Source organism: Sorex araneus, chromosome 10, assembly GCF_027595985.1.
Source record: "Sorex araneus isolate mSorAra2 chromosome 10, mSorAra2.pri, whole genome shotgun sequence".
Lineage (NCBI taxonomy): Eukaryota > Metazoa > Chordata > Mammalia > Eulipotyphla > Soricidae > Sorex > Sorex araneus.
This window is the reverse complement of record NC_073311.1, coordinates 22,260,787-22,276,861: the sequence shown is the minus strand read 5'-3', so window position 1 is coordinate 22,276,861 and position 16,075 is coordinate 22,260,787. Positions and strand designations below refer to the sequence as shown.

General features: G+C 38.1%; 1 protein-coding gene across 3 annotated transcripts in view; it reads left to right on the top strand.

Annotated features, from left to right (window-relative positions):
- PPP1R12A (protein phosphatase 1 regulatory subunit 12A) overlaps positions 1-16,075 on the top strand; it is a 122,836-nt gene that overhangs the window by 43,484 nt on the left and 63,277 nt on the right. For all 3 annotated transcript variants that reach the window (XM_055118110.1, XM_055118111.1, XM_055118109.1), the window contains exon 3: positions 13,304-13,422. In XM_055118110.1, the coding sequence (XP_054974085.1) occupies positions 13,304-13,422 (119 nt within the window). The remainder of the gene's footprint in view (positions 1-13,303; positions 13,423-16,075) is intronic.

Below are 16,075 nucleotides of genomic sequence, written 5' to 3'. Positions count from 1 at the left end.
GATTAACTGTCTATTTCTTTGTTTTTTACTGATGATTTCTAATATCTTAGAACTGAACATTGTGGGTAATCTTTACTTCTACTGAGCTCATGCGCTTCTTTTCCAGAGCTGAATTGTAAACATAAGAAAAATGAGTTGTGTTTGTTCTAGTCTCTCTGTCTTTCAAACTTGTTAATGAAATTTGTACATTTAAAAAAAAAATCATATAACTGTACTTAGCTATAACCATGTTCTTTGGAAGGAGTCTAAATGAATAGCAAAGCCATAAAATAATTGTTGTTTGATTAACTTTGATACCTGAATTATTAAAAGCAAAAGAATCTAGAACTGCTTTTCTGTTAACTTACAGCTTTTATTCCATTTTGAATTCTCAGTGCGTTTATGGGTATTATTTTTGTCTAGAAGGTAGCATGGTTATATGCCATTAAAGAAACTGATATCTCTTATGTTGAAACAGTTTTTATTTAACATTTATTTTCATCTTTTTTATATGATTCCCTATGTTAACTAGCTTATTTCTTTCTTATTTTGGTTTTGGGGTTATATGCAGCGGTGCTCAAGGTTTACTGCAGACCTTTACTCCAGACTCAGAGATCACTACAGGCAGTGCTCAGTGGGCCAGATCTGGTTCAAGGGATCAACTGGGATCAGCTGGGATCAGCTGCATTCAAGGCAAACACTTGTGTTATCTCTTGGCCCTAATCAGCTTCTCTTTAACCAAGGAAATTGGGTCTGGTATATTTTTAAAAGCTGGCTTTGGAGTCATACTTTTGTGAAGAGAAAGTAATTGTAGGTTAATAGAGAAGACTGGGAAGGTGAACTGCAAAAAGAGAACATAAAGGAATTTTTATGTCTTGATCAATTTGAGCTTAGGCACTGGGACTCTAGTACAGAAGCACCCAAAGCCAGTCCCCTGAGCATCTCTGAGTATAGCCCTGGAAACCCCTGACTCCACAGGTTTGAGCAACACAGCATTCCTGGGCCCTCTCATTGGGCACTGAGTGACTGACTGACAGGAAACCACCTCTGTCCTTCATCATCTCTTGGGAGACCGCAAATAAACCAAAGGAAACCAAAAAAAAATAAATAAATTACCTTTAGTACTGATGCAATTTGGGGGCTATTGCTCCTTGTTCTGTAAATTAGGAATATCATTTTTGGACAAGAAAGCAACAAGAGGAGCAAGATCAGAAGTAGGACAAAAGCAAAGAGATTTAGAAAATAAAACAGGTAAGGTATGGTATAAGTCATTTTATTCTAAGTAATCAGGTAGGAAAAATTAAAGATAGTGAAAATGTAGTAATAGTATTTTTTGAGTGCTTACAATGTTCTGATCACTGCTTTAAGTTCTATTTACATAATTTCATTCTAATAGTTGCATGAAAATATACTGCACCTACCCCCCAAGCCCTGTGCCATAATTCAAAACCTTACCCCCAGATGACTAAATAAATTATAAATTTAGCATAGGGTTATTTGGTAACAAATCATGGTGTGAATGATGTTATGAAATTGTTTATTATTATATTATTTACTGTATGAAACTATCATTATTCACCATAAATTTATTTTTTGTAAAAATGTCTGTGTTTTATTATAGAATGATATTTCAGACTCAGTGGGGTGCTTTATAATTATAATCATTCTAAAAATGTGGGGGTAGAGAATGAAATTTGAATAGAAGTGACAAACTTGCTTTAGACCTGCACGATAATCTTATCTTAGAACAAGTTTTGAACTGAGGTTCTTCAATATGGAAGCCATGTAATCAACCACTAAGCCGTATCTGCCACTTCTAATCTTATTTTAGAGATCAGAGAAGTGTAGAGAAAAATCACAGTGACTGAATTTTAATCTAAAAGTTTAACTTTTCAAATTTGTACTTTAAGTTACTAGTCTATTCAGCCTGTCTTCCCAACCTTTGTAAATAGGAAAATGGTATCATCAAACTTAAAGACTCTATTTTTAAAAAAAATTTAAAAATTTTATTGAATCGCCGTGAGATAGTTACAAGCTTTCATGTTTGGGTTATAATCTCACAATGATCAAACACCTATCCCTCCGCCAGGGCACATTCCCCATCACCGATATCCCGGGTATACCCCCTGTTTCCCACCCTCCCCCTGCCTCTATGGTAGACAATATTCCCCATACTCTCTCTCTACTTTTGGGCATTATATATTGCATCACGGACACTGAGAGGTCATGTTTGGTCCATTATCTACTTTCGGCATGCATCTCCCATCCCAACTGGTTCCTTCAGCCATCATTTTCTTAGTGATCCCTTCTGTATTCCATCTGCCTTCTCCCCTCCACTCCTGAAGCAGTCTTCCAGGTATGAGGCAATACCCCTGTCCCTTGTATCTACTGTTCTTGGGTGTCAGCCTCATGTGATGTTATTTCATACTCCACAAATGAGTGCAGTTCCTCTATGTCTTGTCCCTCTCTTTCTGACTCATTTCACTTAGCATAATACTCTCCATATTTATCCATGTATAAGAAAATCTCATCACTTCATCTCTCCCAACAGCTGCATAGTATTCCATTGTGTAGATGTACCAAGGTTTCTTTAACCAATCATCTGTTTTAGGGTACTCGGGTTGTTTCCATATTTTGGCTATTGTGAACAGTGCTGCCATGAATATATAGGTACAGATGTCATTTCTACCCTGCTTTTTTGCATCCTCGGATATATTCCCAGAAGTGGTATTGCGGGGTCATATGGAAGCTCAGTTTCTAGTTTTTGATCAAACTTAAAGAATCTAAATAGCAAGAATGAGTGAAAATATAGTTGAGTATGGATTGAGCCCAATATTTAGGGCATATGTTTAATATATATTACATTGTATACATCAGAGTTAAGATGCCATTATTGTAGCACAATATCATTATTTATGTACTAAAAAGGTTTCAGAACAAAACTACTTATAAAGGTCTATGCTTCTTTTTTATTACTTTTTAAATCACCCAGGGTGGTTTTCCCTACAGTATCATATGGTGCATTTTACATCATTGCTTAAGAATATGCTGTTGCCTCTGGGATTTTTCTCATAATCCACTAATAGGCTTTTTGCAAGTTTTGATGTTGATACTTTCTTGGTTACTTTATCAGAAAAGTACCAACTAAATCAGTGCACTTAAGTTCCTGCATGAAAACAATAGGAATAGCTGTGACCAGGCGTCACATGAGGATGGATAATGGCAACCACGTTGTGTCTTCCAGCCGATCAATATTCACTCTTAAGTGATCAGTAATTTTAATATCCTTTGGTTGTGGGAGATTTTATTGATAATAAAATGTGATGGCATAATTTCTTTCAGCTGTTGGACAATGAGTAAGATTTTTTTTTTAATACCTCTGAGAATTATAGTTAGTAACAAAGCAGGATGTACATATAATCAATAGATGTTTGTTTGGGAATTAGGATTTGATCAAAGTATATACTGCTCTGGGGAATATGCTCAAGAAAAAACTATAGGATTAACTATATTTTAATGTGAAATTTAAGTACATTCCTACAGTTTAAGAGGTTTTAAAATGTTTATGATTTAGAATCTAGGAACCAAGACAACTACAAAAAGTTCATTTTCACAAGTTGACTCATTTCTATCACAAGTATTAGCTTGTAATTTTCTAATTTTATAATTAACCATAATTCTAGAAACATGAATTCAAAAGCTAAGCAAAGTATTTGGCAAACCATAAATACTACTAAAAATAGAACTAATAAAATGATTTGTATCAGAAGTAAACTTCTGCCTTTGTAGTTTGACAAATTAATAAAAACTTAAAAGATTAAAGTTTGTGATGTTACAAACTTTTCCATCACTTCACAGTTAATAATGGGAGAGAGAATTCTTCTTTCCAGGAAGATAGGTAATGCACTATTGTAAACATGTGACCTAAACTATAATAATTTTTTTTAAATATGTGGGGGTGGAGTGAGAGGATCTTGTGTGATATTGATGGAGAGGATTCGGGTACTGGTGGTACAGGTGTGCAGATTTTCGTATACCTGAAAATATTATTGACAGTCTTGGTAATCACAGTACCTTGAAATGAAAATAACTTACCTAAACTTTAGATGGTCTCTATTTGACTTTACCCTAATAATTCTTAAGGCTGTTTCTCGTATAGCTCCCTCTGCTGCAACCGTTGCAGGTACTCTATGGTATTCCTATAATTTTCTTTACACTTCCTTCAGTTAGTACTGTTTTCCTCCTTTGAATACCCTTTTGAGGTGTGGTTGAGAAAAATGGAAGCCATCGTATTGTATATTTTTATTTTTGTATATGTTTGTACATACTTCTATTTAGTGTATACTAAATACAAGTTATAAACGTTTTTTAGAGTAAGATAGAAAAGGGGAGAGAGAGAGAAATATGCATTTTGTATTTGCTGCTGATAATTTTGATATGCATGAGAGAGGTGTGTGTGTGTGTGTGTTCGTATTTCAAAACTTTTGGCCCAGTGGTTGCTCCAGGCACTGCTTCCTGCAGCAGCTTTGGATCTTAACTGTGTTAGTTTAACTTCCTTCCTGTTTATGTAAGTTTTAGATTGTCTGTATTTGACTTTGACCGGGTAATTCCTTAAGGCAGCTTCCCGTATAGCTCCCCTTCTGCAACCTCTGCAGCTCCTTTGGAGGTAGCCCTTTTGTTTTGCTTTCATTTTCCTAGAGTGCTTTTAGTATAATTAAGAATTAAAGTGTTTTATGTAAAATTCCCTAGATATATGATTTCTTAGCAGATAATGATATATTCTCTCTTGGCCCATGTACATAACACAGTTGGAACATTAGCTTCTTACTCCTCACTGTGTGTGTTTGTGTGTGGTAACAGAGCCGCATTAGTGCCCTCTACTCATTTTTCTGCATGCATTTGTAGTGCTTAAATATTACTGTTTAAATCTGTTCATAATAGTACCTCAGAAAATCAAGTACCTTGGAATCAGCTTAACCAAAGAGGTGAATGACCAATACAAGGAAAATTATAAAACACTACTTCAAGAAATAAAAGAGGACACTAGGAAATGGAGACACATCCCCTGCTCATGGATAGGGAAAATTAACATTATCAAAATGGCAGTACTGCCCAAAGTACTATACAAATTTAATGCGATCCCTATCAGGATACCCATGACATTTTTCAATGAAATAGACAAGACACTCCTGAAATTCATATGGAACAATAAACCCCCACGAATACCTAAAGCAATCATTGGAAAAAAGAAGATGGGTGGCATCACCTTCCCCAACTTCAAACTCTACTACAAAGCAGTAGTAATTAAAACAGCATGGTATTGGGCTAGAAAAAGACTTGCAGACCAATGAACAGAGTTGAATATCCTGTTACAGACCCCCAAATATATGGCCACTTAATCTTTGACAAAGGAGCAAGAAATGTGAAGTGGAATAAGAAAAACCTCTTCAACAAGTGGTGCTGGGAAAACTGGATAGCTACCTGCAAAAAAATTAACTCTGACATCTGTCTAATGCCAGGCACAAAAGTCAGATCAAAGTGAATTAAAGACCTCAATATCAGACATGAATCTATAAGGTACATAGAAGAAAATGTAGGCAGAACTCTCCATGACATTGAAGCTAAAAGCATTTTTAAGGACGAAACAGCACTGACCATGTAAGTAGAAGCAAACATAAACAAATGGAGCTACATCAAACTAAGAAGCTTCTGCGCTTCAAAAGAAACAGTGACCAAAATACAGAAAGAGCCCACAGAATGGGAAAGAATATTTACCCAATACCCATGTGATAATATCTAGGATATAAAAGACGCTAGTAGACTTGTGTAAGAAAAAAACCTCCAACCCCATCAAAAAATGGAGAGAAGAAATAAACAGAAATTTCCTCAAAAAAGATATAAAAATGGCCAAAAGGCACATGAAAAAATGCTCCACATTGTTAGTCATCAGGGAGATGCAAATCAAAACAACAGTGAAATAATCATCTCACACCACAGAGACTGGCACACATTCAAAAGAACAAAAGAAATTAGTGCTGGCATGGAAATGGGGGAAAAGGGACACTCTTTCACTGTTGGTGGGAATGTCGACTGGTCCAGCCTTTCTGGAAAACTATATGGACCAAGTCCTTCAAAAACTAGAAATTGAGCTTCTTTATGAGCCCACAATACCATTTCTGGGAATATATCCCAAGGATGCAAAAAAGTACAGTAGAAATGACATCTGTACCTATATAATCATGGCTGCATTGTTCACAATAGCCAAAATCTGGAAACAACCCAAGTGCCCTAAAACAGATGACTGGTCAAAGAAATTTTGGTACATCTACACAATAGAATACTATGCAGCTGTTAAGAGAGATGAAGTCGTGAGATTTTCTTATAAATGGATAGACATGGAGAGTATTTTGGTAAGTGAATGAGTCAGAAAGAGAGGGACAGACATAGAAGGACTGCACTCATTTGTGGAATATAGAATAACATCACATGAGGCTGACACCAAGGACAGTAGATACAAGGACCAGGAGCATTGCTTTATAGCTGGAAAACTGTTTCATGAGTGGAGGGGAGAAGGCAGATGGAATAGAGAAGGGATCACTAAGAAAATGATGGCTGAAGGAACCAGTTGGGATGGGAGATGCATGCCGAAAGTAGATAGTAGAACAAACATGATGACTTCTCAGTGTCTGTGTTGCAAGCCATAATGCCCAAAAGTAGAGAGAGAGTATGGGAAATATTGTCTGCCATGGAGGCAGGAGGAGGGTGGGAAAGGGGGTATACCCGGGATATTGGTGGTGCGGAATGTGCACTGGTGGAGGGATGGATGTTTGATCATTGTGAGATTGTAACCCAAACATGAAAGCTTGTAGCTCTCACGGTGATTCAATAAGATAAAATTAATAAATATATATATTACTGTTTCACTTCACTTGTATCACTTGGCTTCCTGTTGATATTTGATTTGCTCGAGCAGGCGCCAGTAACGTCTCCATTTGTCCCTGTTGCAAGCTAGTGTAGCCCAATGATATCTGCTCGCTCCAGGAGCAGGAAGAGCTTCAAATTGTTCATTCAGGGTTTTGATGAAGAAGTCTGACCATCTCGTTGGTGGGTGGCCACGCGGTCTTTTGACGTTCCGGGGAACCCAGTCAGTAACTGCTCTAGTCCAGCAGTCGTCTCTGCATCACATTACATATCCAGCCCATCTGATTTTTGATGTCTTGGCAAACGAGACAGCATCCCTGATTCTTCATCGTCGACGGAGGTCAGAACTCCGGATTTCTTCTCTCACTTGAGTAAGACGTGATACTCCAAGCATAGTTTTTTCAGTTCCTCTTTGGGATACCCGAATAGTGTTCTCATCCTTCTTGCGTAGTGCCCAGGTCTCTTAGGCGTGCGTTAGTGCAGGAAGAATGGTGGAATCGAAAAGATGTGCCCAGAGTCGGAGGTCCTTCGTCCTCTTAACCACTTCTTCGACGCTCTTGAAGGCATTTCACACTGCTCTCTTCCTCCTGCGCATTTCTGGCGCCAATTTGTTCCTCATGTTGAGTTCTCGACCAGGTACACAAAGGTGCTGCATTCAAAGATGTTCGTTCCATTGAGAGCAAATGGAGCATCAGGGACTAGTTCGTTTTTCATGAGTGTAGCCTTGTTGAGATTCAGCTGCAGTCTGACCTTTCCACACTTGTGGTCAAAGTCGGCCAGCATTTGTGCCGCTTGGCTAGTTTGGCATTATGAGAACGATGTCATCTCGAAGCAGAGGTGGTGTAGTTGCCGACCATCTATCTTCACTGCCATTCCTTCCCATTCTAGTTGTCATATGATGTTCTTGAGGGTGGCACTGAAGAGTTTCGGTGAAATGGCATCACCCTGCCGAACCCCTCTCTTTTCGTCAATGATCACTTCCTTGTAGAACGGTGAGATCCTGGTGATGAATCTGTAATACAGCTCACGGAGGATCCTAATGTACTGAGTTTGAATGCCCTATTTGGCCAGGGCTTCAATGACCACTTCAGTCTCAACAGAATCGAAGGACTTTAAGTCAGTGAACGTTAGACAGAGCAGCATCTTGAACTCTCGCGAAACTTTAATGATTTTGGTCACCGTAGATATGGTCGATCATACTGAATCCTTTTTGGAACCCGGCTTGCTCAAATGGTTGGCCTTCATCTAGTGTTCTGCCTATTCTATTCAGGATGACACTAGTGAACAACTTGTAGACAACAGACAGCAGGCAATAGCAGGCGATAGTTGCCGATGTCATGGGTGTCTCCCTTGTACGACAGAACGGTCCTGCTGGTTTTCCACTGGGACAGAACCTTGCATTCAGACAGGTAGCATGTGAAGATCCGAGCCACTGTATTGATGAGTACTGGCAGCAGATTCTTCAGGTGTTCAGGTCCGACCTTGTCTGGACCGGGTGCTGTATGGGCCTTTACTGACGAAATGGCATGTCAGATTTCGGAAGGGAGGGCGTTGGGAATGACATATCCATCCTGCGGAATTTTTTTATGTGAGAAGGTGGACATGGCTGTCAAAGAGATCGGAGTAGAAGTTGTGAATAATCCTCTCCATTGCCTTTCTGGAAGATGTGATAGATCCATCAGGATGTCTGAGGACAGTCATCTTGGTCTTGTGGTTGACAAAGGACAGGCAAACGTTGCGAATACTTTTCCTGGCTTCTACTGCATCAGCCAACACTGCTGTTCTTCTCTCTTTGAGGTCTTCCTTTATCACTTCTCTGCACAGCTTTGCGAGCTCGGACGTTAGCTTGTGGTTGCCTGAGGCTCGAGCAAACCATATATTACCGTTTAATCTTTTTTTTGGGGGGTGGGCGGTCACACCCGGCAATGCTCATGGGGTTACTCCTGGCTCTGCACTCAGGAATCACTCCTCACGGTACTCGGGGGAACATATGGGATGCTGGGAATCAAACCTGGGTCAGCTGTGTGCAAGGCAAACATTACTCGATGATCACTCCAGCCTCAGTTTAATCTTTTTTTTTTTAGAAGTATAGAACAGAAAAATTTGTTTCATGTTACGATTTGTTTAGACATCCAATGAAGGTCAGAAAAATGAAAGGGAGAAATGTTGACAACACAAAGTAAAACATCAGGCTAAACATTTATAATGGTATACATTTTTGTTGTCTGATAACACATGTAAAGGTAAACTTACTGTAGAAAGTTTATATTTAAAAAGTTCCTCCCTCCCTGTCTCTCCCTCTCTGTCATTTTTTTAAAAGCATTGTTTTTGAATTACTGTGGTGTGGGGACCACACCTGAAGATGCAGATGGGAGTGGGGATGGGGGTCATGCAGTCACTTTGGCCCTCAAACATGTAAGACTTGAACCATATCCTTTGCCCCAAAACATTACTTATAATGCAGTGATAATATAGGGGTGGAGGGAAGTGTTTGTAACATATCTGTTTATAGGACGAACACACTCTTTCCTCTAAGGAAACTTTTTTGTAGTATTTTTGGTCTTTCATAACAAACAATATGAAATGTATTATTTCGGTTTTGCTTTGGTGCAGAGGTGGGGTTCTGGATGGAAACATCCGAAGTCTGGTGGTGGGAAGGTGTAATGATGGTGGGATTGGTATTTGAGTATTCTTTTTCTTTAATTGTTTATTTTTTTAATTGAATCACCATGAAAAAAGTTACAAAGCTTCTAGGTTTTAGTCTCAGTCATACAATGATCAAGCCCCCATCCCTTCACCAGTGCACATGTTCCACCACCAAGAACCCTAGTATACCTCCCATGCCCCCCACCTGTGTGGCTAATGATCTTCACTTTACTCTCTATATACTTTGATTACATTCAATATTTCAACAAAAAATTCACTATTATTATTTGGAATTTTATCCCAACAATCAAACCTTTACATTTCTGAGAATGAAGAGTACATGCTTTTGCGGCCGTGTGGTTTTGTATTTCTGGTATTTTAGTAATTAAGTCCAGAGAAATTTCTGCCAGAAGTTGCGGCACTGCAAGCTCATACCTCCAGTTACTGGGCTCTGTAAGATGGCAGTCACCATGCCGCCGCCTCCTCTGCAGAAAGGAAAAGCCGAGAGAGAAAAACCTTTCCCCTCCTCGGGTGGCATGGGGTCACAGCTCAGTTCACAGTCTGGAGGCATTTCTGTAAGAAGCCGCTTGGTGCCTTAATTCGTTAGTAGGCCTCCGGGATCATGGTCTTTTAGGAACAGAGGAGCCGTTCATGTGCGGGTATTTGAATATTAAATGTAATCAAATATTGTGAACTGTTTTATAAAATAAAAATTCTTTAAGACTGCTTCATGAGTGAGGGGAGAAGGCAGATGGAATAGAGAAAGGGATCACTAAGAAATGATGGCTGGAGGAACCAGTTAGGATGGGAGATGCATGCCAAAAATAGATAATGGACCAAACATGATGACCTCTCAGTGTCTGTATGGGGAATATTGTCTGCCATGAAGGTGGGGGGGGGAGGAGGGGTATACCTGGGATATTGGTGGTGGGGAATGTGCACTGGTGGAGGGATGGGTGTTTGATCATTGTGAGATTGTAACATGAAAGCTTGTAACTATCTCACGGTGATTTAATAAAAACAAAAGAAATAACTTATTTTTTAAAACCATTACTGTCGTTATCCATTTATCACGTCATACAAGTCAACTTAATTTTTATCTTAAACAGCTTTACCTTCATTTTTCATATCCAAATGATGTCCCAGTGTCTTCTGAATATCTCTAAAATTCATTTTTTCATCAATGTCATGCTTCAGTATAATTTTGCACAGCTCCTTATTCTCATTCGTTAGTTTGTATTTTGCATTATGATGAGATTATCTTTTTGAAATATATACCTGTATCTTCCAAAACAAAATACACTAAAACAGTATATCTGTGTGTATCAGAAAGAATCATTTCTGATAATATGGAACAAAATTTTGTATTCATTCTAGACAATAAAATGTTTTTATAATAGAATTATCAGTTTTATGTTCTAAGCTGTAAACTCTTAAGAAAGTCCTTGTTTTTGTTGTGTGTTCTGGCCAAATAGTACAGGGCTAGACATGTTTTACACAGCTGTCATAGTTAGATTTGCCTTCTATGTCAATAGAGAATGATTAGCTCTAAAAGCAGGCATTTGTTTCCCATGGTTTTCAAGACTGGAGAGTTGAGGGTCAAGGTTACTGACTTTTTCTTTGATGGGGGCTCTTTCTACGCTCATACCTGACTGCATTCTTATTATCTGTCTTAAGTAGGAAGGCACTATGCTGTCTCTGTTTACCTCTTTTTGTTGTCTTAAGGTTACTCCCAGCAGTGCACAGTTGTTAGTCCTGACCGCACTCAGAGATATCTGCTGGTAGGCTCAGGAGACCATGTGGGGTTCCTGGGATCAAACCCTGATCAGCTACGTGCAAGGCAAGGGCCCTACCCACTTTACTATTGCTCCGGCTCAGTCTACCTCTTCTTACAAAGAATAATAATCCCTTCCTTTACAATTTCATCTAAACCAAATGGTCTCCCAAATCTTACCTTGTTAGGGTTTCAACCTGAGGTGTATTTTGTTTTTGGTGAAATGAGGCATAAATAATTGAGTCTTTAACAAGTTTTGAACTAATGAGCACATTAGAAATTAGAGGTATAAACAAGTTATTACAAGAAAAGAATGGCACAAAAGGGAAACTATACTTACTAGTATACATCAGACTGTTTCTAACTAGTATATAATCAAGGAATACAAAATCTGTTACTTCCATCATGTTAGGAAAATTTTCAAGGATTGATAATGTCAAGTGTACATTTTAAGAATATATTAAGAGGATGGTATTAAATATAAGGTTTGTTCTTGCTATACTGTGGAGTATTTTCAGCTATTATTACAAGAGAATAATACAGAAATAAACTGAGAATGTTATAAAATGCACTGTGGTATTCCAGTGCATTTAAAGTAATACTTTTTTTTTTTTTTTTTGCCTCTCCTGGTGATTGCCTCCTTATCCTCCAGTGAGGGTTTGGTGATTCAGTCCTCAGATTCATCATACCGTGGGAGAAGTGCATGCATTGCCAAGTACCAAACGGGGTCTCATACATGCAAAGCATGTACTCTATTTTACTTGATCTACACCCCAAACCAATTTTTATATCCAATAACATATCAAAATTGATTATAGATTTACATGTATATAAATTCACAGCAAGGTACTGAGAAGATAGTTGCTAAAGTACTAAAAAGAAAGTATTTTCATAATATGATTTAGTCATTCATGGATTTTTCAGGTGAATTTACTTAGGCCATGTTAACTATGTGACTGGCAGATGATGTAGCTGACAGTGGAAAAAGATTTATAACCTTTTGTGTCTGAATACTTTTGGCATAATTCATGACATCTGAATTATTTTCTCACACTTGTGTTTAGATACATAAAATAACAGTAAAACTGATTTCAGTTTTCACTTCTTAAAATATTAGAAAAGCATTTGTGCTATAGCTATATTTGTCTATTAAAATAGTTATGAGCTTGAATTTTATATACTTTCATTAGTTGGATGACACTTTATATTCTGTCCTTGAACAAAATTTTAAGAAATATTGCAATAGCATGAGACTGGTTGCATGGAGATCATTTAGGAAATCAGCCAACATGGAGATAATGAAAATTCATAGTAAAAGTTGTCTGAAATGACTTAAATGATGTTTATTATTAGAAATATTTTTGTATTAGTAAAGTAGGGTGTACATCATAGAGATATGAAATAAAAATTAGCAAGAAAAAAGAATTCTTGGTGATAGGTTTTTAATTGCATTTTGCTGGTGCTTGTGGCTGTGGTGGTTGTGTTTGTGGTTGTAGTTGCAGTGTGAGGAGTTGAAATCACAACCTTACACATGCAAGTAGTGCTTTTGCTTTACTACTGAACTACATACCTGAGTCTGTACGGTAGTTTGTTTTGTTCTGTCTTGTTTTGGCAGGGGACCTCTGAGGCAGTGTTTAGGAGGCCTGGGTACCTCTCTGGCCATGTTTGCTAACCAGTCCAGTAGTTCAATGCAAGGACCCAGACATTCTATGCTGCTTGGGTCTGCAGTGAATGCTGTGGATACCTGGGCCTCCCAAGCAGTGCTTTGGGGGACCATATGGTTCTAGGAACAGAACCCAGGTCAGGTATATACTAGACGTACACCCTAATTGCTGTACGATCTCCCTGCTTTGTATGGTGTTTTTTTTTTTTTTAATCCATATACTATCCTTGGCTTTTATTGCTGCTTTTATATAGCAATGCATTTAGTCTTGTTTCAGTAATAATATATTTGCTTAAATGTCTTCTCTTTGATTTTTACAGGTTTTTGATTGGCCGGGGAGCACATGTAGGAGCAGTTAACAGTGAAGGGGATACTCCTTTAGATATTGCTGAGGAGGAGGCAATGGAAGAGCTGCTTCAAAATGAAATTAATCGGCAAGGTAATACAAAAGCAACTTACGTGGAAAAGTGTTTGAACTGTTGTAGAAAGTACCTTATACCAGACTTCTTCAGTAAAATAATTGTTGACTTTGAGAGAACTTGTGTGAGAGAGAAATCAGTCTATTAAACAACATTCTTGGTTCTCAACTCTAAAACTTAAAATATTTTTAATGTTGATGCTATAGTGATAGTATAGTAGGTAGGGCACTTGTTTGGCACGACTGACCCAGTTCAATCCCCTGCATCACATATAGTCCCTGAGCACTGCCAGGAATGATCTCTGAAAGTAAATCCTGAGCACTGCCAGGTATGGCACTATATATATATTAATTAAAAGTCACAAAGGTACTTCCCTAATATTGTAGGGATGATCATAAGTGATAAAATCAGCATAAAAACTATTTTCTTTGGGCCAGAGAAATATAGTGAGCCAGGTCTTGTCTTGTATAGGATGGACCTGATTTGATTCCCAGCACCTGATACCGTCCCCTGAGAGCCCTCCAGGACTGATCCCTGAGCAAAGAGCCAGAATTAAATCCTGAGAACAGCTGAGTATGGCTCAAAACCAAAACAAATTATTTTCTACCAATTGGGTAACATTTAAGACAATAGTAAATGAGGTGAGGGTATAAATCCTGTGGATTTGGGGAAGTCCAGCTAATAGCAGCCACAGGGATGAATTAGGAGAGTACCTGAAGTATTGAGAAAAAGAACAAGCCAACTGCTCTGATGGGAGCAGGCGGGAAAATGATGAGGCTAGCAAGACAAGGCACCTTGCTACAGAAGGTCTGTGCATCGTTCCCTAGAAGGACTTTAGCACTAAGTCGGGGTGTAAAGGAGCACTAGAATGGGAATGAGGTAGAGGAAGGACATAGTCTAACTGACTTTTAGGAAAGTTCCTTTGTGATTTTTCTTGAGAGGAGATTGTAGAATGTGAAGGGCAGATATACGGGCAGAAGTTGAATAGTAGATGAAGAGTTGAGAACTTTGATTTTGGATATATTTTGTATTATCTTTTCTGAGTATGTGCTTACATCTTTGTATTTTCATCACATTTTTTTGAGTACTGACAAGTGTCAGATGTATATCATACTAAATTTTGTTAGTATCTTTTGTTTAAAATCCTTAATATTACAGTACGTGGATTATGGAATAGCTAAATGCATTGTAAAATGTTCTTTGCCGCAGACCATAAAGCAAGAAAAGGAAGCAAATGGTAGATTTTTAACTGATAATGGTAGTTCACATATTGTTGCTTCTAACTTCTAAACACATAATTTAATCTTCACAAGGACTCTTTAGTAGCAGTACTTTCTGTCATTCTTACGTATCTGTAAATATGTTGCATAAATTATTTTTATTAGTATAGATTTGCCCAAGATTAATACTTATTAGTAAGTGGCAGATCAGGGTTGAAACCTCCCAATCTAGATTCAGCATCTATATTCTTTTTTTTTTTCTTTTCTTTTTGGGTCACACCCGGTGAAGCACAGGGGTTACTCCTGTCTTTACACTCAGGAATTACCCCTGGCGGTGCTCAGGGGACCAGGAAGAAGCTCTGAGCACCACTGGATGTAGCCCCAAAACAAAATTATAATAATAATAATAATGATAAATGCAAAATTAATGGTAAGGCACAATCAGAAGGGAAGGAGTGTAATGGTTTTGTAATTAGGGGGAGAGAGGTCAGGTTGGAGTCATGCTCGTATGCAGTAAGCTCAAGGTCAGTCTCCACATGCTTCATTACGCAGCACCAGGAAGAACCCACAAAGCAATGCCAGTTGTGGGGCAAGGTCATAAATAAGTAAACTTAGCATGAGACTGGATAAACCCAGAAGTAAGCAATAGTTGTTTCTGGTTTTGGTTTTTAATTTCAAGTCTAAAGTAGTAAAAGACAATAAAATCAGGATGTTTAAAATCGCGAAGATAGGGACCAGAGAGTTAGTGCAGGAGTTAGGCCATTGCCTTGCATGTGGCTTGCCCTGGTCAGTCTCTGGCACCTCATGTAGTTTACTGAGCACAGAACTAGGAATGAGTTCTTACGACTGCTGTGCATTGCCCCATGTAAACAAAAATGAAAATTACAATATGTTTTGTTCTTTACATGTTTATTGTTTTTGTCAAGTCTGTATGAAAAATTATAAGAGTTTCAGTGTTTTGATAAAACAATAGGGTATCTGCTTTGAAAGTGACGTTCCTGTGTTTAATCTTGGGATTAAAGAAATGTTTCAAGTTTTGATGTGAAATTGAGCTTCAGCTGGGTTGATTAGTCTTGTCTTGAATTTGCTAAACAGACATAAAGGGTAATAATTTCCCAATAAACGATGGATTTGGGACCTATGTGGACATGGAGATAGAACATTGAGTGATGTTATAGGAAAAATTACAGGCTAAAAAATACACTGAGACTGTCATGAAAAAAATTGTTTGCAACAATAAATTATACTGATTCTATAATTATATTGTTTTCTCTTTTCTTTACTCCCTTTACTTTGTTTTCATCTATGTTAACACCTTAACCTTGAAAGAATTACCATTTTCTTCTTCTTTTTGGGCTTTTTTGGGTCACACCAGCAATGCTCAGTGCTCCTGCAGTGCTCGGGGGACCACATACAGGATGCCAGGGCTGGAAACCCAGGTGGGCTGCGTGCA